The sequence below is a fragment of the Microtus pennsylvanicus genome, chromosome 2 (genome assembly GCF_037038515.1).
Source record: "Microtus pennsylvanicus isolate mMicPen1 chromosome 2, mMicPen1.hap1, whole genome shotgun sequence".
NCBI classification, from domain to species: Eukaryota; Metazoa; Chordata; class Mammalia; order Rodentia; family Cricetidae; genus Microtus; species Microtus pennsylvanicus.
In genome coordinates this window covers 60,853,276-60,879,057 of record NC_134580.1, presented here as the reverse complement: position 1 = coordinate 60,879,057, position 25,782 = coordinate 60,853,276, and the positions used below count along the sequence as shown (strand labels likewise).

The window sequence follows — 25,782 nt, the reverse complement described above, 5'->3', positions numbered from 1 at the left end:
GGCAGTGAGGGCGGCTTGCTCAGAGCTGCTCACTGCAGGCTGTGCACACTTATCTGGAAGCCACCTGAGATGTAGTAACTACGCCATAAGCATGCTCATGTACTCCTTTGCCTGCTTTCCTTCAGATCTTGCTCACATAGTGTTCTTATAAGTAGCAGACAAGTGATAGGCGGGGCATAGGAGGAAGGGGGGGTTTGCCGTCTATTCGGGAATTAGATGCTGGTAAATTGAAAACAAAGCAATAATTGGAGTCTTTTATCAAATCACCGAATGCTACTCCTGCGTCTTTAAACCTTTCTTGTCTCTCATTTCTCAAATAAATGAGGTTAGATTGCTAACTAGACCTGCAATGTTACCACAGAGGAACTAGTTTCTTAGACTTGGGGTTTGCAGACTGAGGATTCTCAGATAACTGCTCCGTAGCTGTGGCCTGCAACTCTTCACAGCTGCACTCACCTCTGGTTTCAAGGAACGGCAGAGGGTGGGGCTCTAGCAGGCCTGAGCACCACAAACACTTCCCGCAGGCCTTGCCCTTCCCTGTTCCTCTTCCTTGCTTTTTAGCAAAGTAAAACAAACAAACAAACAACCCAAAACCGTTAGATCACCTTCCTACAGCTAGCCACCAAGGTCTAGTTCCTTATTTGGCAACTTTCTACCCCTGAGGCTTACCTCCAAGGTCCAGCTTTCAAAGTATTAAAGCCTCCTTTTGACTACCCTAATTAATCTGTCCAATCAAAATTAACCACCTCATCCTAATGTCCCCTTTCACCTTTATAAACTGCCATTTGCCTGCGGCCACATAGGTCTCCTTTCTATCCTGAGGCAGTCCTTTGGCCCTGAGGAGGCCTACCTCCTTGTTCCCCCTCCCTTTCTCCTTAGTCCTCTATCTCCCGTCTTTGTCTCTTATCCCTGCCCCTTCCCTCTGGGGCAAATAAATCTTTGTGTGAAGAACTTAGTCTTGGGGTGCCTTGTGCTGATTCCAGTTCTTTCAGAAGGAAGGGAAGATGAGTGGATGGATGGAAGGAAGGAAGGAAGGAAAAAGAAAACAAACTTTGCATTGATGAAAGGATGTAGGTAATCCTTAACTGTTTGTGGGTGCCCCTGGCAGCATTCTCTCATCTGCGTACTTATGGCCCACCTGCTCCATGCCAGGCACTGTGCTGGGTGCTGTGGGTGAGCCGGATGACAATCCCTGGCCCAGGCAGCTGACAGTCTAGTCAGACTGTTCCTGAATTAACAAAGATTTCTCTGCTAGAAACAGGATTCCAGTGTGGGTTAATGAACAAGATCAGCATTTCAATAATAGTACCAGGCACGTGGCACTTCACAGTTTACCCAGAATGCTTTCCAGAAACCACTTTACTTTTCAAAAGGAGCTCAGAGAGCTTGCCAGAAAGGTGATAGAACCCTTAAACAGACAAATAGCATTATGTCACCCAAAGAAACAGTAACAATAGGCGCGAATAGACATTTCTTTATAAGAAAAAAAACCCAACCCTGGTGACTAATAAACCTGAGGTGTCAGCTTCATCAGTGCTCAAATGAAAGCAATTTGCAGTTGAAAGGTAATAATTTTTACATATAAAAGAAGCAAGAAAAATCAAAGGAAAGTCAGAGATTGTGCTGTAGTGGGAGTGTGCTGGTTGCTAGAACCGGTCTGCCTTTAGTTTATACAGTGGAGATAACCCGAAGATTCAGCTTTAAAATAGCAAAACTGTGGAAATCGTAAGAGAGGATTGTCACAGAGAAGTGTCTAGATCATCTTCCCCGAGGCCACATTCATGCCGTCTAGCTGAGCGCCTGAGAATCGAGGGGTTCTAAAATATACTTGGATCACCCCAAACTATTTAATGGCTTGGCACAATGCAGCACCCAGGCCACATTCTGGTGACACTGTGGTCAAAATAGCACCTGACCGACCTGGCAGTGCAAGGACAGGAAAGGAGCTGTGATTGACAGCCAAGCTGGGCCCTGGGCTGACTGTTGATTCTTCTAAGCTTTATTTGCTGTAGGATTCCGCATTCTGGGTCCGTTACTTTTGGTATCTTCCTGCTAGCTTCTAAACCTCTTGTGCTGTCCTTATTGTATCGGCGACAATGACTACATTAATGTTTCTGTTATGCTGCACACCATATTAAAGGCATTATTTCCTTGCAACCCTCACCAAAAGTTGGTGCTATCCTTACAGTAGCCTCTGCATTTTATCAAAGAGAAAAATCTACATTTTACCAAGGTCAGGGGAGTAACTTGCCCAAGGGAGGTTTCTCACTGGCCCAATTAGGTCCCAAGTTAAAAACCTGCCCCTTGATTTTGAGTGCCATCTATTACTCTCACCTGGCATTTACTTAATTATGGGTCACAAACAAGCATCACTGTGTGGGAGCCAAAGTTACACTTTAAGTTTTAATTACTATGCCTAAGAGGTCCCTGAAACAATGTTGCCTTTGATATGCAAGCCTCCTGCATTAGACTATGATTCCTACTACATTGCTGGAGGCCTTTGTTTATGGGAGATAATAAGCTTCATGTTTTCACTTTTCTGAACAGGTTTGTTTGACCCATCTGCACCTGACGTGCTTGATCACATGTGGGCGGAGTTTCACAGGCAGGAGGACTGTCAGGATGTATGCTTGCTCCCATTGGACCTGACGGGAAATGCAATGAGTTATGGGTTTTCCTCCTTAAGCCCTCGCCATACTTGATTCTGGATCATTTCCCAGGAACCTGAGTATAGACCTGGCCAGAATCCATCCAGCTAGCCAGTATTTAAATACAGCTTGCTTCAAATTTAGCTTTAAACTGTGGTAATGGTCTTATTGTCCATCGGTGGGATTAACAACTGCCCCCTCTCTTTAACTCCACTTCCACTGCTTCATCCATTTCTTGGAGTTTCCCGGCCAGGAAAAAAAATCTCTAAAATCAATTCCTTTTTCTCAACCCCCTTTCCACGGCTTCTGAGGATGTTTGTTTATTGGCTACCAGTGATTGAGCCAGGAGCCTCCTGCATGTTATATAAACATCCAACCCTGGACCATTCCCTAGCCCTTCTTCTGCTGTATTTTTGAGACACTCTCACTAGGTTGCCCAGGGTGGACTTGTGTTAAACTTGTGTTAAATTGCAGAAAACAAAACAAAACAAAAAGAAACAACCAACCCAAATTCTCAATTGTCCAATTAAAGCTAGCTGTTTTGGGGTGCACCTGGGACTGACCAGTCCCTAAGTTGGGATTTTGGAGGACAGCCCCTGCTGGCATTTTGAGGTCTCTTCATGGGAGAGAGAAAGTGTTTTTCATTAATCCCAGCACTCGGGAGGCAGAGGCAGGCGGATCTCTGTGAGTTCGAGACCAGCCTGGTCTACAGAGCTAGTTCCAGGACAGGCTCCAAAGCCACAGAGAAACCCTGTCTCGAAAAACAAAACAAAACAAAAAAAAAGTGTTTTTCAGGGGTAAGAGAATGAATTGTTACATCGTTAGAAAAATACAATGAGAGGAAGGAAGAAGAACCAGTTTAAGTTGAAAAACATGTTTTGCAGTTTATATCCAATCTAAGAAACAGGAACTTCTTCTTAATGACAGATAGAAACCTTTACTTGCAAGGGCTTAGCACTGGACAGACAAGAATTTGTTCTCTAACTACAAACTGAGACTTTAACCTGCAGGGGACCAACGGGAACTTAATCCTAACCCTCTTAACTGTAAACAGAAACCTTAACCTGCAAGGGGTCGGTTCATGCTTTGGTCTCACAGCACCTGCCTCCCACCCTGATGAACTCTTACTCCTCTGGAACCATAAGCCCAAATAAACTCTTTTCTCCATAAATTGCTTTGGCTGTGCTAATTCACCACGGCTCTGGGAAAGTAACTCCATAAAGGTTGTAGATCAACTCCAACTATGGCTTGACAACATAGTTGCTTGAGCTGCATCCCAGACATTCTTCTATAGTTAACTCAGCCTTCAAAGCCTTGTAGATCCTAGTTTTACTTCCTTGCCAGCTGTACCTCACCCACAACCGTGAGCGAATCTTTCCTGCTCTCCTTCTTGACCCTGACTTCATCGCAGAAGATCGCCTGCCCTCTCTTTGCAAACCTAGAGGCGCCCTCTAGAGTCGCCCTCAAGGATGCTCTTGAGCCGGCACCCTTGGCCTTCTCTGGAGCCACTGCAGGTGAACCCAGCTCAGGATTGCCATCTGGACCCCACCTACCAGTCTTCACCTCTTCCCCATCTCATGTACTAATGGGACTGGTGCCAATGTCCCTTTTGAAATATTATTTGTCTTTTCCTACATTTGGGTCTTGCCTGCCTCAGTAACGCACACCCTTTTTGGTAACACACACAATACCTTGTTATGTCCCCATGTGCTCAGAAATTCCTTACACATAGTAAGTATACAATAAATGTATGTTTATATGTAACTACCACTAGTGTCTTTTCCTTTGACATGTGGAATTCAGTAATCTTTTGTACCAAAATACTCCACTTTAAAAAATATGGATAAATTGTCTTTCCATTGTTTTTCCTTTGGAAGCTTAGTTTCCCTGAAGTGCTTGGCAGGAGAGTTGAGCTGAGAGCAAAGTCAGGATATTTCCTGTTGAGAAAAAAATCAGGGAGGAGACGAGGGGTCAGGCGGAGAGAAAATCTAATGGCAAAGAAGCCACCTTTCGAAGGCTGGCGAGACAAAGAGCATTACAAATATAGAAAAACATTTAGAGGGAAGGATTCACAGGGCAGGAGGGAACTGCAATTCAAAAGACAGAGATTGAGAAATGTTTCCATTGTGTGGCCTCTAGGTATCGTAGACTCCTACTACCTGTATGGAGTTTTTGCACCTTCATCTGTGCCCTAGTTCCTAAGCTCCTGCCGTCTGTATTGTATTTTATTCACATCTGTACACAATACCCTTGAGTATATATATTTGGCTGTATTGGGGATTGAACCTGAGACATCATCACGCATCTGAGGCAAATGTTTTACCACAGAGCCACAGCCTCTGCTCTTGCAAAGGTACCAGCATCAGATGACAGGCAGAGGAACACGGGCGACCACCCTCTGCATAAGTGCCACACTTAGCCCTGAGAGGGGCAATGACGCCCTGCCCCAGAAGGAACTTTCTGTGTGCTCTAGACAGATGGAAAGCCGTATACTCAGTCCAAGGAGGTTCTGCAAGCCCAGTTACAGTCCTAAAGGCAGGCCTGGTAAACCAAGGGAAAAATCTCTTTCAGGCAACATAATCACAACACAAAGTATCAATATGTTTGCCTCCCCACCAAAGAGACATCAAGTTAGACAAAGGAAACCAGGCAACAGGTTTGACATGACTCAGTTGCAAAACAGACCTGCCCAGCCCCGACCCCTTCCTAGCGCTCTCTGGTGTGTACAGTCCTCAGTCTCTCGGGGAAGATGCTGAGTAAGTGTTCTGTGGGCACACAAAGCCTTTCAAACTGGAAAGTCAACTGCCTTCTGGTGTCCAGAGAATCCATGCTGCCAGCCCGATGTGCTCTGGGCTGGGGTCCAGGCACCCTGGCGGATTGGCAGGGATCTGTGCCGTGTACCAGCCAAGTGAACTCTTATGATCAAGGACAGACATGCAGTCTGTTGCCCAGGAACACAGGGAGGAGGCCCTGACCTTGGATCAAGAATCTCAGCTTACAGGTGAGGAGAGTTGGGAACTGAAGGGTCAGCTTGAATGTTTACCCAGAATGAGCACGTCTATATCCAATGACCTTGAGTCACAGAAAGCAGGCCCAGGTCTGTGTTCCTGTGTCTTGAGTATGAGACAATATTTTGAGGACCAAGTGTTAGAACAGCAAAATAGATGCAGACTTGAGTCTAAAGGTGAGTATCTGTTTTACCCTAAAGGAAGGGTAAAGGAAGTCTGATTGGCCTCTACTTCCTAGCTCCAGGGACCCCAGGCTCAGTTTCTGTGGGTCTGGCTTGGTTAATGTGCACAGGTAGAAATCACAGCTCAAAAGACAGATTGACAAATGTTTCCATTATGTCCCCAGTATGTATCCTTATTCCTACTACACGTATGAAGTTTTGAACCTTCATTTGTGTCCTATTCCCTGAGCTCCTGGCATCTATTCCCAACTCTCCTCACATCTGTATTCAATGTGCTTGTTTGGGGATATTTATTTATTATTTATTGGCCATTCTGGGGATTGAACCTGGGACGTATGCATCACAGACAAATGCTCTACCACAGAACCACAGTCTTGGCCGTTGCTCTTGGTTTTTGGAAATGGGGTCTCGGACCATGTTGCCCAGTTACTCAAACTTCTCCTGCGTCCAGCCTCCTAAATAACTGAACTATGGTTGTGCAACACAGCGACCTGCTAGCTACTTTTCTGATCAATAAATCAATGAGTTAAACCTGAGAGAAGATAGAGCGGAGCTTAGGGCAGTGAGCCGTTCAGGGCCTGGACCCTGGAGTATGAGGGAAGGGTGATTGTCAACGCCTCTGTCATCTGCCTTCTTCTCCCCTCTACTGGCAGCCATTGCCTTTTCCCTTCTCAGGTTAGAGAAGTAGTTGGCAGGGGCCCGGTCTTTCAAGGTTATAGCTTGGCCCCTGGTTCTTGCTCTCTGCTTTCTGCTCCTGACCCACATTGCCGCTGTGAGCTGGGCTGCTTGGCCCTGCCTTCCTCACCTTGATGACTCTGAAACCATGAATCAAACCAAACCCTTTCTCCCTTGTTTCTGTCCAAAAGTTAACTAATATACAACGCCTGGGGATTCTTATGGAACCATCATGGTTATCCTTCACCTCATTCTTCCAGTCTTGAATGAAGAGAAATTCAGAAAACTTTAAAAAGAAATGAAACAGATGTTGGGGTAAAAACTGGAAGCTACAATCTCTTTGCAGATCCTGTTTATCCAACTTGGGTGTAAAAAGCAGAGTCAGGCCTTAGCACTTCGCCCTTTACTTTGTGGACCAACCCTTTGAAAGGGCCCCGATCTCCTGGGTTAAGCGATGGGATTCTTGAGTAAAACACAAGACAGAATATCATACAGAAGAAAGGGAAGTTCTGTCCTGACAGGAACGGACTCGGGATGAAGCCTTCTGCCTCTAGGGTCAGCTGAGCTACAGTCGACTTTACAAGTCACTAATTTTTTACCCAGTTCTTTCTCAGTCTTAGGGTGCGGGGAAACTTGCCTGTGGGGCTCTGTTTACAGAGCTCCTGAAGGAGCAGGGGTGGGACAGGACTTGAGATTCACACTTGGAGCAAATCCCCAGCGGTGGTGTGGCTAGCCTAGGGACCATATTTTGAAATCTCTTCTCTGCAAAAAGCAGAAATAAATAAACAAAACAAAACAAACAAGCTTTAAATTATGCATTTATGTATTGTTCAAGCCACTAAAACAAACAAACAAACAAAAACCTTTCCCTGAAATACTTAATCTCCAACTATCACAGCCCTGTGATCATCTCCTGGAAGGAGCTATATGTTTCGGCTGAGGTTTTCTCTAAAGCCACGACTTTTACTGCACTCTGAATATAGGGTCCCTGGAAGTCCCTTTAGGTACTGACATCAAATTTCCATTGTCCCCATGAACTCGTTTTTGTTTCTCTATAACCTAGAGCCCAGGTTGTTAGGGTCACTACCAGAGTTAGAAGTGGCTCTGGGACCTACAAAAGGAAATAGCCTGGAATAAGTCACTGTAATGGACAGGCTGGGGATGCTCCCTGGCCACTGGCTGTGGAATACTGCAGCTTTAGGGACCTAAATGAGAAAAAAATGCCTGGGATTCCTTTCTTTTTAGTCTTTCAACTCAAAGACGGGAAAAAAACCTTGCAAAATGTGGATCGTGAGATGGGTCCAAGAGATGTTAAAGTTTGAAAGGGAAACAAAACCAAAACCCCAAGTAGACAACACGCACACACATTTAAAACCCCAAATAAACAAACACACACACATTTACAACCCCAAATAGACAAACACACATACACACACACACACACACACACACACACACACACACACACCCATTTAAAAGCACCTATTTGTTCCCTGGCCTGGGGGCACTAGTACCTTGTTCGCTCACTCACAGTAACTATTGAGCTTCTGTATTTTCCTGGAATCGTAGTGGGAAGGAGGCCAGCACGGAGACAAGCAATCCTGAGTGTGCTGGGCAGGGAGAAAGATGAGACAGGTGCTCAGGTGAAGCCCCTTCTGCAGCCTCTCTTTGGGGCTTACGTTTCTGATTTAAACGCTGAACATAAGCTCTGCAGAGGAGACTGCTCAGCATAGGATGGGTGCCCGCTACTCCGGGCTAACTTTTTCATAACGTGAACAGTATGGCCCATGCTGGGAAAGTCCCCAAATCATTTCTAGCTCTCTGAAATGAGCTAATAAACAACGTGCAGTAAGTAGTAGTTGATATTTTACCTGTGTGTGCACATGCATATGTGTGCATGCCTGCTCGCCCATGTGTGTGTGAGCATGTGTCTTTCTGTGTACGTGTGTGTTTGTGTGTGTGTGTGCCTGTGTGCATGTGTGTGTGTGTGTGTGTGGTGGAGAGAGTTAGACTTTTGTTGCATGCAGTCCAAACTTCTTTTTAAGCAACTTGTCTTCTTGAAGGCCATGAAAATAATCTCAGGCAGTTTGTTTGAACAGCTCCACTAGAAATAATTTTTAAGAGGTCAGCTTTTGGGGGCACTAAAGAATCCGGATTTCATCAGGCTATCTTAGCAGAAGGGCCCAGCGAGCTTCTCAGTTTAATTCTATCTTGGTGAGAAGTGGAGGCGTCTATGAACCGAGAGACGTCTTACGAGAACTAACGTTCTCTTATGCTTTCTTCAGTCCCTGCCTGAGTGACGTCATCGTACAATGAGTTCTGAGTGACTACTGCTAGGCACAGCTCCCACTCATCCCACACACCAACCACCTGCTGATGAGTGGGTACAACTGTGTACCAAGTTCTGCAGCCATTCCTTATCTGCCAAGGCTTTGCGTACCATGTCCTGAACCCAGCAGTGTGGCACAGCAGTGCCACACCCAGCTCAGCAAAGGCAAAGAAGTTGTTCAGCTCAAACCTTTCTAAAGGAAAGCTTTTACTAGAAAGGTTTTTTTTTTTTTCTCTCTCCCATCAGGTTATTACTTCCCCAATTGCCTGGATTGTGGGCTGGATTTTGTGTGGATTAATAATTTAAAACACAAAAAAACACTCATACCTCAACATACTTCACTATAAATTATCATCTGCCAAGAGATTGTCCCGGGTACTGTAGACATCTGTAATGACTGTGTGGAGGATGCCCCTGCAGATTCGCACAAACACACGTAGGCCCACATGCAGGGCCCAACACTACGGCAACACAGTGAGTGGTTGAGGGGCACACCACCCTCACGTCTACTCAGGCACCGCCACCAGCCCTGTGTGCCCACTCCCCTTCTTTTACCACGTGTACTGGGACAACGTGAGCTGGGGGAGGAGCTCCTCACACATTCTGTCAGCAACAGGCGTGGAAAGCAGATCTGTACGCTGACCAGCTTTTCAAAATAGAAGCACAGACTGCTGGCTGCTGCATATGTGTGTGTGTGTATGTGTGCATGTGTATGCATGTGTGTATGTATATGCATGTGTGTATATATGTCTGTCTGTGTATGTTTGTTTGTGTGTATGTGTGTGCATGTGTGTATATGTCTGTATGCAAGTTCATGTGTGTATGTCTGTCCTCTGTGTGTGTGTGTATATATGTCTGTGTGTATGTATGTCTCCATGTGTATGTATGTCTCTGTGTGTATGTCTCCCTGTGTGTATGTATCTGCATATGTATGTGTGTGTATGTGAGTGTGTGGCTGAAAGAGAAGGATTTCAGTTCTGAACTTAGATGACATACAATGAACCACTTCAAGCAAGATTCCTGGTAGTGTCTTTGAAGCGACCCCTCATGATGCTGTTTCCATACACTGCTTGATTCTTGTTGCTATTTGCTATCCATTGCTTCATTTCCCCTCAAAGTCCCTACTCTCCACGGGTGAGCGCCCTTCCTTTCCCACTCAGTTTCATACAAGGTCCACCCATGGAACCTGGGGCACATTCACAATCCTCGGGTCATGGCTCTTCACTGCATGCAAAGTTAAGTGCGTTCATCCCTCTTCACCATGAGAGAGGGAGGAGGAGTAAGCAGGAGGGCAGGACAACGCCTTCAAGAGCCACGGATTCGGGGTCAGAGCTTGCGGTAACTGAGTTTAAAAAAAAAAAAAAACCCAAAATAACGGGAAACGCGGACATGCCTTCTCTGCAGAATGAAGAGCAGCTAGAAGTCCTCATCAAATGTTTCAGTGCACAAAGTCGTCAGCTGTGTGGTTGTGTGCTTGAGACACTGTGAGAGACCCAGTAGCTCATAAATACTGAAAAGGGACAGTTACCATAGTAACTAAGTGCTCTTTAATGAATACCGAGGAACGGGAGCTCCGAGGATAGCCTTAAATTGCCAGAACATGAGTTACTGCTGCTCCTGCAGGCCTGTGAGAAGCTCGCACGCCCTCTCTCTAGTCAGATTTTTAACAGGTTGGCCACGTTAGCTGTTCTCTGTCTTGACCATAAGACACCGTAAGATTCTGTCTCGATACCACCTAAAAATCATACTCCCGACTTCTTCCTCACAATCTAAGGACCAGAGTATTCTACAGAAATAGGTCAAACAACGAGATGAGGCTATGTCCTTAGATTTACAGCTTTAACTGGAGTACTGAGGCGTTAAGACACAAGTCTGTCACAAGCGATAGACATTGGTTCAATGAGCCGTCAAGCTGAATGCAGGGAACTCTTCATTTCCAAAATAGAAGGTTGACACTCTCTTTGCACTATTTTTTGTTGTTGTTGTTTTCATTGTGCAATGGCACGGAAGAGGTCCTGCAGCTGATTTTGCAGGGACTGTTTTTTTTTTTTTACAGGCTAGTCATGTCTAAGGGAATCTCTCGTGGGGATATCCAGCCCTTGCCCTCACACCCCAGTCCAATCCTCCCTCACTCTCCATCACTGCACGTCAGACGCCTCATGCTGGAGGTACGCAGCTTCTTTGTGGATTTACAAAACAGGAGAGGAAAGAGAAAAGTAAGGATGCCCTGCTTTTCTTTCTACTGATCTCCTTTGGTGACTTTAATAAAGCATATTTATGTGACAAGCACACTTATTTCAACATGCCGTTAACAATCAACATAAATCAAAAACAAGCGAAAACATCTAGGTACCCAGAAGCCGCCGAATCTTTAGCAAAGGCGCCCTCCCTCAGGAGACCACCTTGTGCTTATGAAATCAGCAGCTCGGGTGGCCCAGCATGGGCTGTGGGCGCCCCCTTCAGGATGCAGGGTTCACTACACATCGCTGTCCTCTGCAACAACTAACCAAAGCCGGCGATCATCTTTGCTAAGACCCATTTGAGGAATTGCGTAGGAAAACATCTGGTGTCTAACGATATGAACAGAAAGTGTACGTAACATTGCACTACAGTGAACGTCAAAATGACACGCACAGGATAAAGGGGAATGCTTTCTTGCAAGACAGAATATTATAAATCCACTTCTTCCCTTGATTAAATAATGCTTTTCCACAAGGCTAACTTTGTGAAAAATCACCACGGTCTGTGGTAAACAAATCAAAACTGGAGGCAGCCTGTGAGGGCCTGGCCTTCCCTTTCTCTGCAGCCTGGATTGCTGTCTCTCTTCTACAGTCCTCAACCTTAATGGCTTCACTCTGGCCTCCTCCCCGGGTGTTTTAGTTTGCTTTGCCTCTGCTTCAGTCTTGGCTCTCAGGGACAGAGGCCTCACCCACTCTTCCCTCGTGTGATGCCGCGCCTCTGTTTTCTCTCACGCAAGATCTCTATGTTCTGACGTCTGCGATGTCTTACTCTCGCCTCTCATACGATATCCTAAGTCAGCCTTTCTGAGACTGAGGATATATCATTTTGTAGCTCCTCTCCCTGGACTGAGTTTTCCCCAAAGAAGGACCTAGCCCTGTACAGCCTTGACTCTCAGTGCCTGGCTTCTGAGGAGAAACAGCTCAGAGTGAATTTGTGAGCATACAGAAACAGTTCTCTTCAAGCCCGTCAACTCCTGCTAAACAAACCGCTGTCAACACAGAAGTCAAAGGGTTGCTTCAAGAGAACGAAAGGAGGAAAATAGGGCACCTTCCACACTTAGAAAGTCTTATTTATGCTGACATGTGTCTGCAGCCCTTCATTCTTCAGCCACTGAAGATCCTGTCCAATAAGTTCAAAGCACACATAAGGGAAGCTGTCCCTGACTTTGTCCAGGCCACAGCTGTTGCTGAAAGCAGCCTTCCCAGTGTCCCTCGAGCCACTGCCTAGTCCCACTAGCTCCCATGTAGTGTGGGAGGTGGCTGCCTTCCGCTTTGCTCATCTCTGTGTTGAGCTGTAGGGAGACGTTCTCCAAAATACTCGAGTATCATTCCTCAAAAATGACAAAGCCGTTTAAAATAAAGAGAAAAAGTGTCACACCTCAGACCAGTCTCAGGACGCACATGGACTAAATGCAATATGGTGATTTTACATATGGGGGATTTCCTGGAGCAGAAATGAATGCTGGGTAATAGCTAAGCAAACCTGAATGAAGAATAGGCTCTAACTAATCGTAACATAGCAACGTCAGTCCATTAACTGTGCAGTCATGCTATTCTGTCAGGCAATGATAGCAGAGAAGAGTTGGGGGCTCAAGGGGCCCTCCCCACCACCCTTGTGACCCCTTATTCCTTTTTAAAAATGTACCAATGCCTCAAGAGTATAACAGAGGTTCAAAAAGTGGTGGAGGACGACGCTGCAGCATTGGACACAGGTGTGCCGGATGCACCAGGGTTCCGTGTGCAGGGTGGGGAGAGGTAGGCGGTGACCGTGGTGAGCGTCCTCCATCTTTAAGGATCTGCATGGAGAGGCTAAAAATACGGTGGCACATTAGATGTCCCAGATGAGGTCATCTGCATATGTTCTGGTTGGAACAAAGAGCCCAACCGAGTACCTTCCTTACACTAAGCAGGCCGAGAATAGAGAGAGCCGGTGTTGTGACCGACCCAGATACACAGCGTGGCTCCTCCCTTTAAATGTGAACTATGGAAAACACTCCTCACGTTGTTTAAATCTTCATCCAATCCCTCATCCCTTGAAGCCTCTACCTCAACAACCCCATCTCTCTTTTCTCCACACGGTACAAATTTCATGTTAGTGCAAAATATTATTGCGGTATATTAGAGAAAAATCTTACAGAATTTAAAATACCGAGTAAAAGTTCCAAAGAGGATCTGACCCATTCATTAGCTGGACAGTACTGTTCTACCTTCAATTGGACAACAAAAGCAGGGAAAATGAGAAGATCTGTGTTCCTAAGAGGGTGTGGGGGTCAGCACAACAGAATTCCTTTGTTTACCTGGCTGCTTGGCCAACACAGGCAAATTAGTTGAACATAACTAAAAGAGAAAATAATGGGCAAAGTACAGCACCAGCCAAGCTAGAAAAGGAGTGAGATCTTATCTTAGCAGGCTGTTTTTAAACTCTCTCTCTCTCTCAATATATATACATCCCAAGATGACCTTGAATTTCTGATTCTCATGTCTCTACCTCCAAAGTTCTGGAGTTACAGGTGTGTGACATCACATTTGATTTATGCATGGCTGGGACTTGAACCTGGGGCTTCTGACATCAAATTAGCACTGTAAAAGGGTTAGTTTAGCTTACAAAATATGTATACATATGTTGCTTCATGGTAATATCATGATAGACATAATAATTATTAGTTACATTGTTTTGCAAAAGAGGAGTAGATATACAATGACCTAATTTTCCTATTCTTTATGCTGTATACATGGTACCAGGGACAGTGCCAAGACCTTCAGCAAGCCCAACAAGTTCTCTGTTACTGAGCACTGCAGAGACTTCAAGTGACCCTTGGTGGAGCTCAACCTAGTACCAGTCACACGGGCCTGCACTGGTTTTCATAATTTCTGGACTGGGGTATTCGTGATGAGCAGACCTGGGTTGAGAGCATAGGAGTTCTTGGCAATGCTAAAGCATATGAGCTATACTAATAAAGATGTATCATCCAACATTAAAGGCTCAATCCATATATATTCATTCACCAAAAGTGATTTTTAACTATTAAACTTTCTTTAGTTATTATATAAAGAGCAGTTGTTATACAAAAACTGGTCAGGAACAGACAAAAGAGAGGAATAACTGAATAACTATCTGACTGATGATGAATAAATGTCTAAGAGGTACAGGGGCCTTGAGTTTGACCTTAAATTAGTTAATTTTAGACTGAACAGAGGGAAGTTAAGTAAGTAATATATAGACGATTAAAAAATATACCCACACATCTGGATCACTGCACCACGCAAGTGACTAGGACGGGAGGACCAAAGCGATGTTCTAGAGATTAGTAACTGGAGCTTGGGAGAAAGGGATCTAAATTTGTATAGCCTGAGGCATGACTCAGGGGACATAATCACAGCCTATAAATACCCTCCGAGTGGCAAAATGTGGCAAATAAAGGGAGTGAATTATTCACAACCTTGCATTCCGGTCATTTCTCTTTGTCCAGTTGTCTGAGGAAGATGAAGCTTTGTACCTGAGCCGGTGTGATCCACAGAACTCAGGCAGGCAAGGACTCTCAACTTGGGTCCAGATGGAGACACATGGCAGAGGTTTAAAAAAGAGCTGCAGCAACTCAAAACAAACTCAACGACATTTTTAGGGGCTCCTTGTCTCATAATGATTGTCTAAGCATTTTCTTTCTTATTCTCTTTCCCTCCCTCCCTCTCTCCCTCCCCCCTCCCTCCCTCCCTCCCTCCCTCCTTCCTCCCTTCCTCTCTTCCTTTCTCCCTTCTTTCCTGTTTTCCCCTTACAAGTCTTTTGCACATGTATTATGGGTCCCAGTGATGTGTTCCTGTGGGATTTATGTGTGTGCGAATGTGTCTCTGCATCTATGTGTTCCTTGTGCTATTTTGGGGTGGGAAGACCTCTTTTTCTTCTTGCAGTTTGTTTGCTTCATCTTATTCTAGTTTGTTTGTTTTTATTCTATCTTATTTTTTAAATTATTTTTTGATGCCTGTTTGTATTCTAATGAGAAAGTGAAGAAAGAAAGGGTATGGATTTGGGTGAGTGGAGAATGGGGAGATCTGGGAGGAACTGGGAGGGAGGAAATAATAATCAGAATATATAATATGGGGGAAACCTATTTTCAATTAAAAAGTAGAATGGCTTACAAAAAAAAGTATTTTTTTTTTAAAAGAAGAACCATAGAGGATGGTACACGTTTTAATCCCTGTACTTGGGAGGCAGAGGCAGGTGGATCTTTGTGAGTTTGAGGCCAGTCTGGTCTACAGAGTGAGTTCCAGGACAGCCAGGGCTCACAGAGAAACCCTGTTTCAACCCCCCACCCCCCACTCACCACCAAAGAAGAAGGAGGAGGAGGAGAAGAAAAGAAGAACCACAGAAGTGGCTCCCAGTGCTCTCCACGGGGTTAGGAACTGGACTGGAGAGATTCATAGCTCAATAGAGTATCTTTGTTTTCTTTCCACTTTGATACAGAAAAACACAGAACAGAATTAAACTGCTCCCCCACATTGGGTTTAAAAAAAGATAGAACATGAAAAGTGAAATGTAATACAAAGTGCTCGGCTTTCAGAAAACACCCAGGTTTAGAAGTGAGAGCTATGGGCTCCCAGCCTGCAGGTCAAACCTCACACACGGTTCACAAACACGGTCTTTCATGCCATAGACCTATTCTGCTCCGCTTTACCCGGGAAACAATGTCAGGGTATATTTGGCCCCACTGACCTGCACAAACAGTGACTAATTTTCACCATGACGACACAAACAGGATGCTTCAAACGTCACCACTTTTCCACACATTCCTTCTAGAAGAGTGGAATTTTGAGAATTTGGGGGCTTTCTAATTAAACCTTGTGATACTTGTAAGCCACAAGATACTTCAAAAGACCTACCTGTTTCCAGCCATAGAGCAGTGGTCTAAGTTAACCAAATTGCCGGGCAGTGGCAGCCCCTGCAGAGAGGAACTTAAAGAATCAGGAGTTCTCCAAGCTGCAGCCAGCCTAGGTCATCCCGCATCCAAAAAGACAATGTCCTCCCACTCCCAGACCAGTCGGAAACCATCTGCATTTAGCTTTATTAGGTACTGATTATCTAAGTGTAAATCTGTTAGCACAGCAACAAAAGCCCTGGATTGAGACTGGCTGCTACCTCAGGATATTTCCTGAGCTCAGGTTCTCTCTCACACAGCTTTCATTGCCGTACATGCATTTTACAGTGTGCTGGAGTGTTGGCCAAAGGCTACCTGCTGTGACCACGGCCTGCCAATCCCAGGAACTGGTCCCTAGGTAGGAACAATGAGTATCCTGAGGGTAGTGCCAACCACAAAAAGACCATCTGGGGTTTGTTTCTAGGCTCTCAGCCACAGTAGCTTCCTTCATGTTCCAAATTCGACATGGCCATCTTTTCCCCAGAAGGTGGCCCAAGGGCACTTCTGTTGAAACTGTCTTTTTGTGACACCATCACTTCCCAGAAAGTAGGCGCTTTTGCTAACGACGATAAAAATAAACATACTAGACCTTGTACAGATGCCATAGAGTGAAGACGGAAGGCCCACCACATTCCCACGACGCACACACAAGCACACAATGTTGAAATGTGTGGCATGTCCTTCCTTACCAGTTTACCACAAGCACAAATGAGCAAGCAAGAGCTGCTGGGGACAACATCCCCAAGGAGAATTTAGCAGAAATTCAACTTCCATCAAATGCTCCTTTGAATTGGCGGAGTTGGTCAGACCCAATATTAACAGGGAATTGTGGAAAATTGAGGACAAAGGGCTTAAGCTTACTGGGAAGGACAGGCTGGGTTTGAACTCCTCTGGAAAGTCTGGCTAACTAAAAGTGATGTCTTTTGTGCTGGAATCTTTCTATCTAAAAGCTTTTAAAAGGCTGTAATTATTTTGAGTTTCCAATTCAGCTCTTTTCAAATTAAGCCTATTATTTTCTTCAGGGCTCTGCACCGTCCCTCCGTGTGAACTCGGGCATTTGCCAGGCACTGGGATGGCAAATTCATATTGGTTTTCTATACATATCTGTTCCCAGCAAGTTCTACACAGCTTCTGCATCCTCTATGCCAAGAAAAACAAAGAAACGTTTGCACATCCAAATCTTTATCTTGCGCACAGAATCCCTGGGCATGGCAGAATAAATCAGCTAATAAGCAAAGGCTGGTAAGGGCCCAGCAAAGCTCCTTTGCAAGCTGGTGCTTCTCTTCAAGGGTAAAACCAGGCAATGTCAGATCTCAGACTTACCTTGTGGCTTCTGGGTCCCAGATCACAATGTCAGCATCGGAACCGACAGCTATCCTTCCTTTTTTTGGATAAAGATTAAAGATTTTGGCTGCGTTTGTGCTGGTAACGGCCACAAACCTGTTTTCATCCATTTTCCCACTGTGCTGTAAAGCAGTAAGAGAAGAGGCATTTGCTGTGATGACTGAACACTCAAGCCTCCTCTGGGGATACAAGGGGAAGGCTTCCATCAATGAACCCTAACAGAAAGCCATACCTGTTTATCCAGATAGATCTGTAACCCCCATCCTACATCAAGGAGCTACATCTCTGCAGGCTCACTGTAAACCGTCTGCAGTATCAGTGATGAAGACGGTGGCCTACAGGAGCCTGAAGATGACTTTTCAAAAATCCTATCCCATTAAAAGACAAACCAACCACTTTCTTGCCATCTACCCCCATCACCCAAGATGCCACCACACGATGGCTAAAGGACCGTGGTATTTCCCCCTTTGAAGTCTTCTACTACCACCTACGATATTAATGGTCTGCCTTACTTATTGCAGACCTGAGATCTGTGAAATGATCATGTAAATATTAGGCAAAATACTAAATAGTCAAAAGAAGATAGGCTACAATGCCTTTAAATTAGGTAGCAAAGCCTTTGGAAGATAAAAGATAAGTATAAGAGGTACAATTTTGTTCAATTTAAATTTATGTGAACCAGAAATCTTGGAAAGTCTATTTTTAAGAAGTTTTAATATAGAACCCTTATAGGGCTTATATATGTATATGATAAGACTTTCCTTAAGATTTAGTTAATTATTTCTAATAGTTCCAGAGGTAAATTATCTTGTTGTTTCAGAAAACTATACAGTTTTATGCATGTTATTGGGAAACATTCAATTATTTTAAAGATCATGTTTAAAGATATATATATGTATATGTATATGTAATGGGAACTAAAATGGATTATGATAATCTGCCATTCTAAGGATATTTACTGTAATAACACGAGTCTATGGAGGAAAGTTGGATTATAATCTAGAATATTTAAGCCAGGAGAAAGAGAGGGGCATCATCAGGGATGCTAGAGGTCCCAGTGGAGAAAGGAAAGGTCATGGAGGAAGAGCAACAGCAGTTAGAACTAGAGAGGTGTTCTGAAGACCCGTGTACTAAATTGATGGCTTAAACACTGCAATTCAGTCATGGACAACACGCAAGTCACATGAGCAGAGCTTCACTTCTGAGGAGCAACTCCAGGACAGAACAGACAGGAACAACTGGTCACTGAGAATAAGGAAACCAAGCTTGAGACTATTAGGATGGTCCAGACAAGATTTGAGCCTTCAATCAGATGGTACCCATGGATGCAGAAACGAAGGTGGATTCTGAAAATCAGATCAATGGGATTCGGTGAATGATGGGTGTGTTGACTAGTGTTATGTCGACTTGACACAAGCTAGGGTCATGTGGAAGGAGGGAACCTCAAATAAGAAAATTTCTTCATTAGATCTGGACGTAGGGCATTTTCTTAATTAGTGATTGATGGGTAGGCCCTAATCCATTGTGGGTAGTCCCATTCTGGGCTGGTGGTCCCAGGTTCTATTTTTTAAAAAAGCCATCATGAGCACACCGGTAAGCAGCCCCCCTCCATGGCATCTGCATCAGCTGCTGCCTCCAGGTTCCTGCCCTGCCTGCCTTCCTTCAATGATAGACTGTGTATGATGTGGAAGTGTCGGCCAAATAGGCCCTTTTCCTCCACATCACTGGAGTTGAAATCCTAACTAGTCAATGAAAAAGAGAAATGGTAGTAGATGTAGGAGAAACCCATCGAAGAGAATTCTCAAGTGTGAAATATGATTAATGTATCGTCTATGAGTCTTTGAAAAGTATGATACTGGGAGCCTTGGGTCTACCAAGATCCTATAGATCTTTACAACTCCACACATCACATGGATAGACAGCTTAACACATGACGTCTGTCTGTGTGATCTGCTCCATCCTTGGGAAAAAATTATTAATTCTTCATTTATTGTTAGTTTTAAAAATCATTTTGTTCAAAGATTTCATTATCTGTATAACTTCAGACAACAAATTTAATATCCTTCACATATTCTTCATCATCAGTTCAAATATTGACATTAATGATACATAAAGAATAACCCTAGCTGGACCAAATGTAAATTGGTCCCCAATGTATTCGCCCAATGGCAAATGATGTAACCATCTTCTGAGCTGAACTATGAGGAGAGATCAACTGTTGATAATGTCCTGGAGGTGGGAAGGGATGAAGCTGATAGCGACAGTGTGATTCCCAGTTGAGAGAGAGAGAGACAGAGAGAGACAGAGAGACAGAGTGCTTGCTTCTATGAAGGTCTGTGCTTCTTTAGTGAACCAGCCTCATTCCTGGGAAACTCACCACGCCCTTTTCCCATATCACGGACATCCGGTCCTCTACACCGTTCACCCCATTGGGGATCTTCGTGAAGTCATCTTTCCCCAGAGCTTTCTGGCAGGTGTTGAAAGTGCAGTTGTCACTCCCTGTTGTGGTCAGATCACCACTGCAGAGAATGAAAAAGAGAGGAAGAGAAGGATGAGGAGGCGAGCAGACAGGAGGCGACTCTCTGGTGTTTCTTAACCTCTGACCTCCGTGCAGGAAGTCTTGCAGTGGGAGGGGCCATGAGTAGGACTTCCGGGTACCTGTCTCCCCTCTCTTCTGTGTTAAACATCAGAAGCACTTTTCAAGAACACACTCCTAAGGATTACAATGCAGAATCCTCAGCAAGTCTTTTACTGTTTTTCAATTTCCCAGGCTAGCTGGAGAAAGACGGCTGGTTCGAGGAAGGAATGAGACAAGAGAGTACATGTTGGACTCTGCACCAACAGTTAGGAGCCCATGACTATGAGCTAGAAACTGATAGTTGCCTGGACCTGACAAAGCTAACCACAGGGTCACTAAGAGCAATGTAAGTAGGTTTTTTTGTTTTGTTTTGTTTGGAATACAGATGTGTGAAGGAGGAAGGAGTTAGAGAAGGGCAACTGCTTTATTTAATTTATTTATTAATTAATTTATTTATTTTGGTGTGTAAATCTCCCCATTAACTTAAACCTGGGGACATGTGAATGGGGCATGCTGGGATGTTCAGAATGACTAGGAAGGGCTATTGTCTGTACAACAATCTAGTCCCTTGATTGTATCAGCCTAACATATTGTAAGTCCGGTGTTTTCAGCTCCCCAGATACCATGGGTCAAACAGCAGAAGACCAGAAGGGTCCGTGGAAGCTGTAGTTACAGGGTAAGCTCTCCCCGACCCAAAGATGAGACTTACAAAGGATTATCTTTCACCCAAATACTTTTCATCTGAAAAATTATTACTTAGCCAACAGGTTCATGAGAAAGCCAGGAGTTGAAGGATCAGGTCTCAGCGGAGGACCCATGACGTGGTGGGCTGCATGGTGCCATTCTTTACTCCAATAGTGTGTGCCATCCGTGCCGAGTCCCGCCGCAATCGGTTCTCCGTAGACTACCTTCCCTGCAATGTCCAAAGGTAGGACTCAGCCGTTTTATTTTATTTTATTTTTATTTTTTATTTTTTTTTGACTCAGCCATTTTAATGCACTTTAAAGAAAGCCATCTGACAAACACAGAGATTGCCTTCTCTGTCCTAGTCAGGGATGATACTCTAGCTTAACCGTTTCGTGACCAGGGCTTACTAGTTAAAGAGTAATAATTATTGAGCATCCACTGTGCTAATTCTCCTAGTCACTGACATCTGGCTGGCTGCTTGCTTTGTTTTGGTCAGTCGGATGGATAAAAATGGCATGTTCTGCCTCCAAGCCTGGGCTATGAAAATGGTCTTGGATTCTGCTCTCTCCTTTTCTTCTTCTGTCATGGCGCTGGGAGTGGAGTGGGTGCCACAGACAGAACAGGTTATCTATCGGAGACAGAGCCCACCCGCGATGGACAAGCACGTGAGTGGGAAGAGGAAACAAACCTCCAGCTGCAAGCCACTCCTATTTCGGCTCCACTGTTGCTAAACCCAGAGAATGCTGGAGGCAGCACGCCGCTTCTTAGTGCAATCTGCAGATCCTATGGGCAAATGCTCTCACTATCTTGATTAAAGATAAAGCTACAAGATCACGTAATTTCTCTGCAGCTACTTTATATACACTGTACAGAGGTGGGGTGGAGGAAGTAGGATTTGAACCCAGGAATTTTGAATCAGTGGTCTCAACTTCTATGCCTTGTAGCCAGACAGCAGGCTACCATTAATATAGCCATACGGATTCCAACCATGGTGTTTCTCTGCTGCAGACCAATTGGTGACCTCTCCATACCCTCAAAAGGAACTTTCTCAGAAGACTAGTATTCAATAAAAGAACACTCAGATAACAGAATTGTAGCCCGAAATGCACACTTAAAAAATCATGCAAATGAGGCCATCCATAGCACACAATGTTAGAAAACTTAATAGTGCACAATGAATTTGAATTTAAAATCAGGTTCCTTATCTGATTAGCATTTGTCAGAATAATAGATTCACTGGCATCAACCTCATCACATGCAAGCAATCAAAAAAAAAAAGTGTGTGGCGAGGAGATGCTAGCATGCCAAATGAGCCCACTCTGGCTAATCAGAATCTACATTTTAGTTACCATCCAGATATATAACTAAGATTAACGGACTTCCTTAGAGAGCACACGGTGGATGGCCACCCGCTGCCTAGTCTTCTAAATGGCTATGCGGCACCCTGTTATCTTACAGACCCATCCGTCCTCCAAACGACTCCCTTCCTCCAGTTAGCCTAGGAAACAGAGACACAGAAGAGCCAGGCTTGCTGAAGCCCAACTTCCACACCATAGTCCCTCGTGAAGCCAAACCCCGTGGATAAACTTGACTTCCGTGATACGCACAACCCCACACCACTCCAGGTCCTCACTGCCCGGCTTTCAGACAAGAGAAGCAACTTTAGCATCTCTCAGGGGCATGTGGGAGAAACGGCAGTCATGGGTAGTGAGCTAGGAGGTACCGGTCTCCACGGAGAGAGACCAAGACAGTTGCACTCTCTATCTGTGGCTCCAAAAAGAGCTCGCGGTTCCAAGAGCACTTCTCCCCATGGCTTGGACAAGACTCTGGCTTGATTTGCAGTCTCTTCATGAGGTGCCAACTCAGGATTTTCCGTGGTGCTTCATCATCAAGGAAAGGTCCTTGTCACATGCTCTGTTCAATCACTCGGCACATCGAGATGATTTGGGAGTGCGGCTCCCTAACGTCTCCCATCTTAATAGCTCTCGGGAAAAATTAAATGTCAGTATCTGTCAGGTGTCCACCAGGCTGCTCTGCAAGCGGATGACAGGTAATTTCCTCAGAAGGGCTAAACGCCTTTCAAGAGTGACAGGCTACTTTTTTAGCGTACACAAACTCTTCATTAGGGGTGTATTTTCATCTTAAGCCTTATTACATATTTATGAACAGAGAGAAATTAAAAATAAAAACTCCTAATGGCTTGTCGCTTCCTTCCACAAGTTTGAAAAGACCAAAACTCATGGAAGAAGTATAAAGGAAGAGGAAACCAATGAGTTGGTAGTCCCCAAACTGGAGAATCAAATTAAAAAAATCTAACCTAATCGCCCATTCTGGTAGATTTGAGCTAAAAACTAGACTAGGGGAATGGCTAGCGTAGGTGTGGTCTGTGTAACTTTCAAAACCCCTCACGTGCCCTCTCTTGGCCTCACAGCAACACCTCACGCTGGTTTGATAAATGAAGAAGCTGATGCTCATTGAAACCTATCGACTTGCCAAAGATGGGCAGTGGAGTGACCAGAATTAAAGCCCTCCTCCTCTGATCTGAGACCATATACACCTTGTTCCTAAGAAAAGCATCATTTCCATTCCCTGGCGAAGGAGCATGTCTTTTTAAATACTTTCAGTACAAGCTATCTGTAGATGTTCTCAAACAATTGTCCAGCTTCCCTTCCCTGGTGTCCTTTGCCTTGCAGGTGGCTGTGAACGGTGCGAGGCTCTATCATCTGTGTCTGATCGTGTTTGCAAGCAGACGGCTCCAGTGCCTCTTGGGACTGAAAGATCCCTCCTTCCTCGGTTTCCTCTCTAGCAACTTTCCTGGGAGGTTGTGCCTTCCCTGGCCACAGATATTCTCTGTAGTCTTTTTCTGTCCTTTGACACAAAACCCCAACTGAAAAGACTCTCTCTGTCACGGTGTTGCAATCTCCCACTGGGCTGCCCTTTACTTCTCAGAAGATGCTTCTGTGGTTAATTCTGGGGAAAGTAAATAAGTAAACAGAGTGAATAAGTATGGAAGAAATAACAGAAGAAAAATTTCAGAATCAAAAATCAGCCTTTAGATTAAAAAATATGCCCTAAATACGAAGGGGAATTATTCAACACTTATGACCTAATGTGGGCTTAATGAAATTTCTGTATCTCAATGATGGCAAAAAAAAAAAAAAGAGAATATTCCAGATAGTAAAACTGGTTAGAGAGGAAAAGGAAATAATTGCACTGTATTGATATCAGTGCTGGAACAGAATTACACTGTCATTTTCCAGAAAATGTAGCTTGTGACTGCCTTAGTTTGGGTTTTTATTGCTGTGAAGAGACGCCATGACCCCAACAACTCTAACAGAGAAAGCATTTCATTGAGGGTGGCTCGCTTACAGTTCAGAGGTTCAGTCCATCACGGGGGCGGGAGTGGGGGACAGCAGGCAGGCAGGATGTGGTGCTGGAGCTGAGAGTGCTACATTTTGATTCAGGCAACAGGAAGTTGACTGACTGCCACACTGAGTGGAGCTTGAGAAAAAGACCTCAAAGCTGCATCCACGGTGATACACTTCCAGCAGAAGTGTGGCCCAGATGAAAAGTGTGCCTTCCAGCCTCAAGGTCTGCATTAAAGGTCTGTGTCATCCAGCCTCCTCCAACAAGACCACACTGCCGCCAACAAGGCCACATTCCATCTGCACCAGGGCCAAAAAGACGGCGGCGACAGAGAGAGGAAGCAGGAGTAAGAGACTGTGGAAAGTAAGCAGGAAGGCAAGGAGGCGGGCAGGGAAGGAAGATTACCCCCCTCCCCCCACATGCCTCCTTGAAGAAGGAGCTGCTATGTCTAATGGAAAGCGGGAGGAGAAGCTGGAACTGCTCAGGCGTGGTGGAGAGGCCTGTGTTTCTTTTCTAAACCTATCTGAAAAGAGCTAGCTGGAAAAATTCCAGGAAAACCAGAAACTTTTTAGAAGCCAACAATGGTCTAAATGTGCAGCCGACTAAAATTAGGCGAGCTCTGGAGCCTCACTGGCGTGAAGGAAACGCGCTTGACCTTGCTCAAAATCGTTTCTCCCTGAGTAGATGTGGGTCGCTCCAGCTCCCGCTTTCCTGAGTGGGTAAGTTTCTCTTCACGCTGACTGTTTCGCCAGGGAGGACTAGAGTCACACTCTACACTGTATCTGAATGTATCTGCAGGGGCTTGGCCTGCAGACAAAGCAGGGCAGGGACAGGATTGTGGGAAGGAAATGAATGCTGTGAAGAACACTGTCTGCCCAAGATAATAATAAAGAGGTGGTTAAGACAGCCCCTGAGTTCCTTCCTCGCCCTAGCAGAAGAGAAGGGGCTGGAAAGGACATTTCTGGAGCTTCACTAAAAGCACTAGCCAGGTACAAAAATTTATGCCATTAGAAGGGACAATTATTGCTAACAAAACTCACATGAGCTAAGTTAGTCATCTTTCATGGTTGGAAGACAACTGATGTTCCAAATTGCAAATCACTACTTCGTCCTTACCATCTAGAATTGAAGGTGGCTGCTTAAAACTAAAAGTAGATATGGCCAAAATCACTAGCCCCAAAGAATGGCTGAGAGAAATTCAAGCTAGCTAACTTTCCAGCGAATGCCTTAGCAAATCCATTCTCAGTATTTCTGTCCTTCCAATAATGCCAAAACGCTAAGGTAATGATAATGTCATCAACACAGTTTTCAAACATAATTACAAAAATCCCCCATTCAGCTAATTTTTGTAAATGTCCAATCAATTAATTATAAAACATGGTTTTCACAAAGACATGTGCTCAACTATGTTCATAGCAGCACTGTTTGTCATAGCCAGAACCTAGAAACAACCTAGATGCCCCTCAACTGAAGAATGGATAAAAAAAAAAAAGAGGTACATTTACACAATGGAGTACCACTAAAAAATAATGACATCTTGAAATTTGCAGGCAAATGGATGGATCTAGGGGGAAAAAAGCCACATTGAGTGAGGTAACCCAGACCCAGAAAGACAAATATAATATGTACTCACTCATAAGTGGCTTTTCGACATAAAGCAAACTAAAACCAGCCTACAGTCCACAACCCCAGAGAACCTAGACAAGTAAGAGGACCCTAACCTAAGAGGGACATACAAGCATCTAAGTAAGAAGGAGAAAAAGACAGGATCTCCTGAGTAAATTGGGAGTGTGGGGGTCACGGGAGAGGACAGAA

General features: G+C 44.7%; 1 protein-coding gene across 2 annotated transcripts in view; it reads right to left on the bottom strand.

Moving 5' to 3' along the window:
* Dpys (dihydropyrimidinase) overlaps positions 1-25,782 on the bottom strand; it is a 65,767-nt gene that overhangs the window by 16,500 nt on the left and 23,485 nt on the right. For both annotated transcript variants that reach the window (XM_075963624.1, XM_075963625.1), the window contains exons 5-7: positions 20,671-20,827; positions 19,714-19,855; positions 17,316-17,458 (exon numbers count right to left, since the gene is read on the bottom strand). In XM_075963624.1, coding sequence (XP_075819739.1) covers positions 17,316-17,458; positions 19,714-19,855; positions 20,671-20,827 — 442 coding nt within the window. The remainder of the gene's footprint in view (positions 1-17,315; positions 17,459-19,713; positions 19,856-20,670; positions 20,828-25,782) is intronic.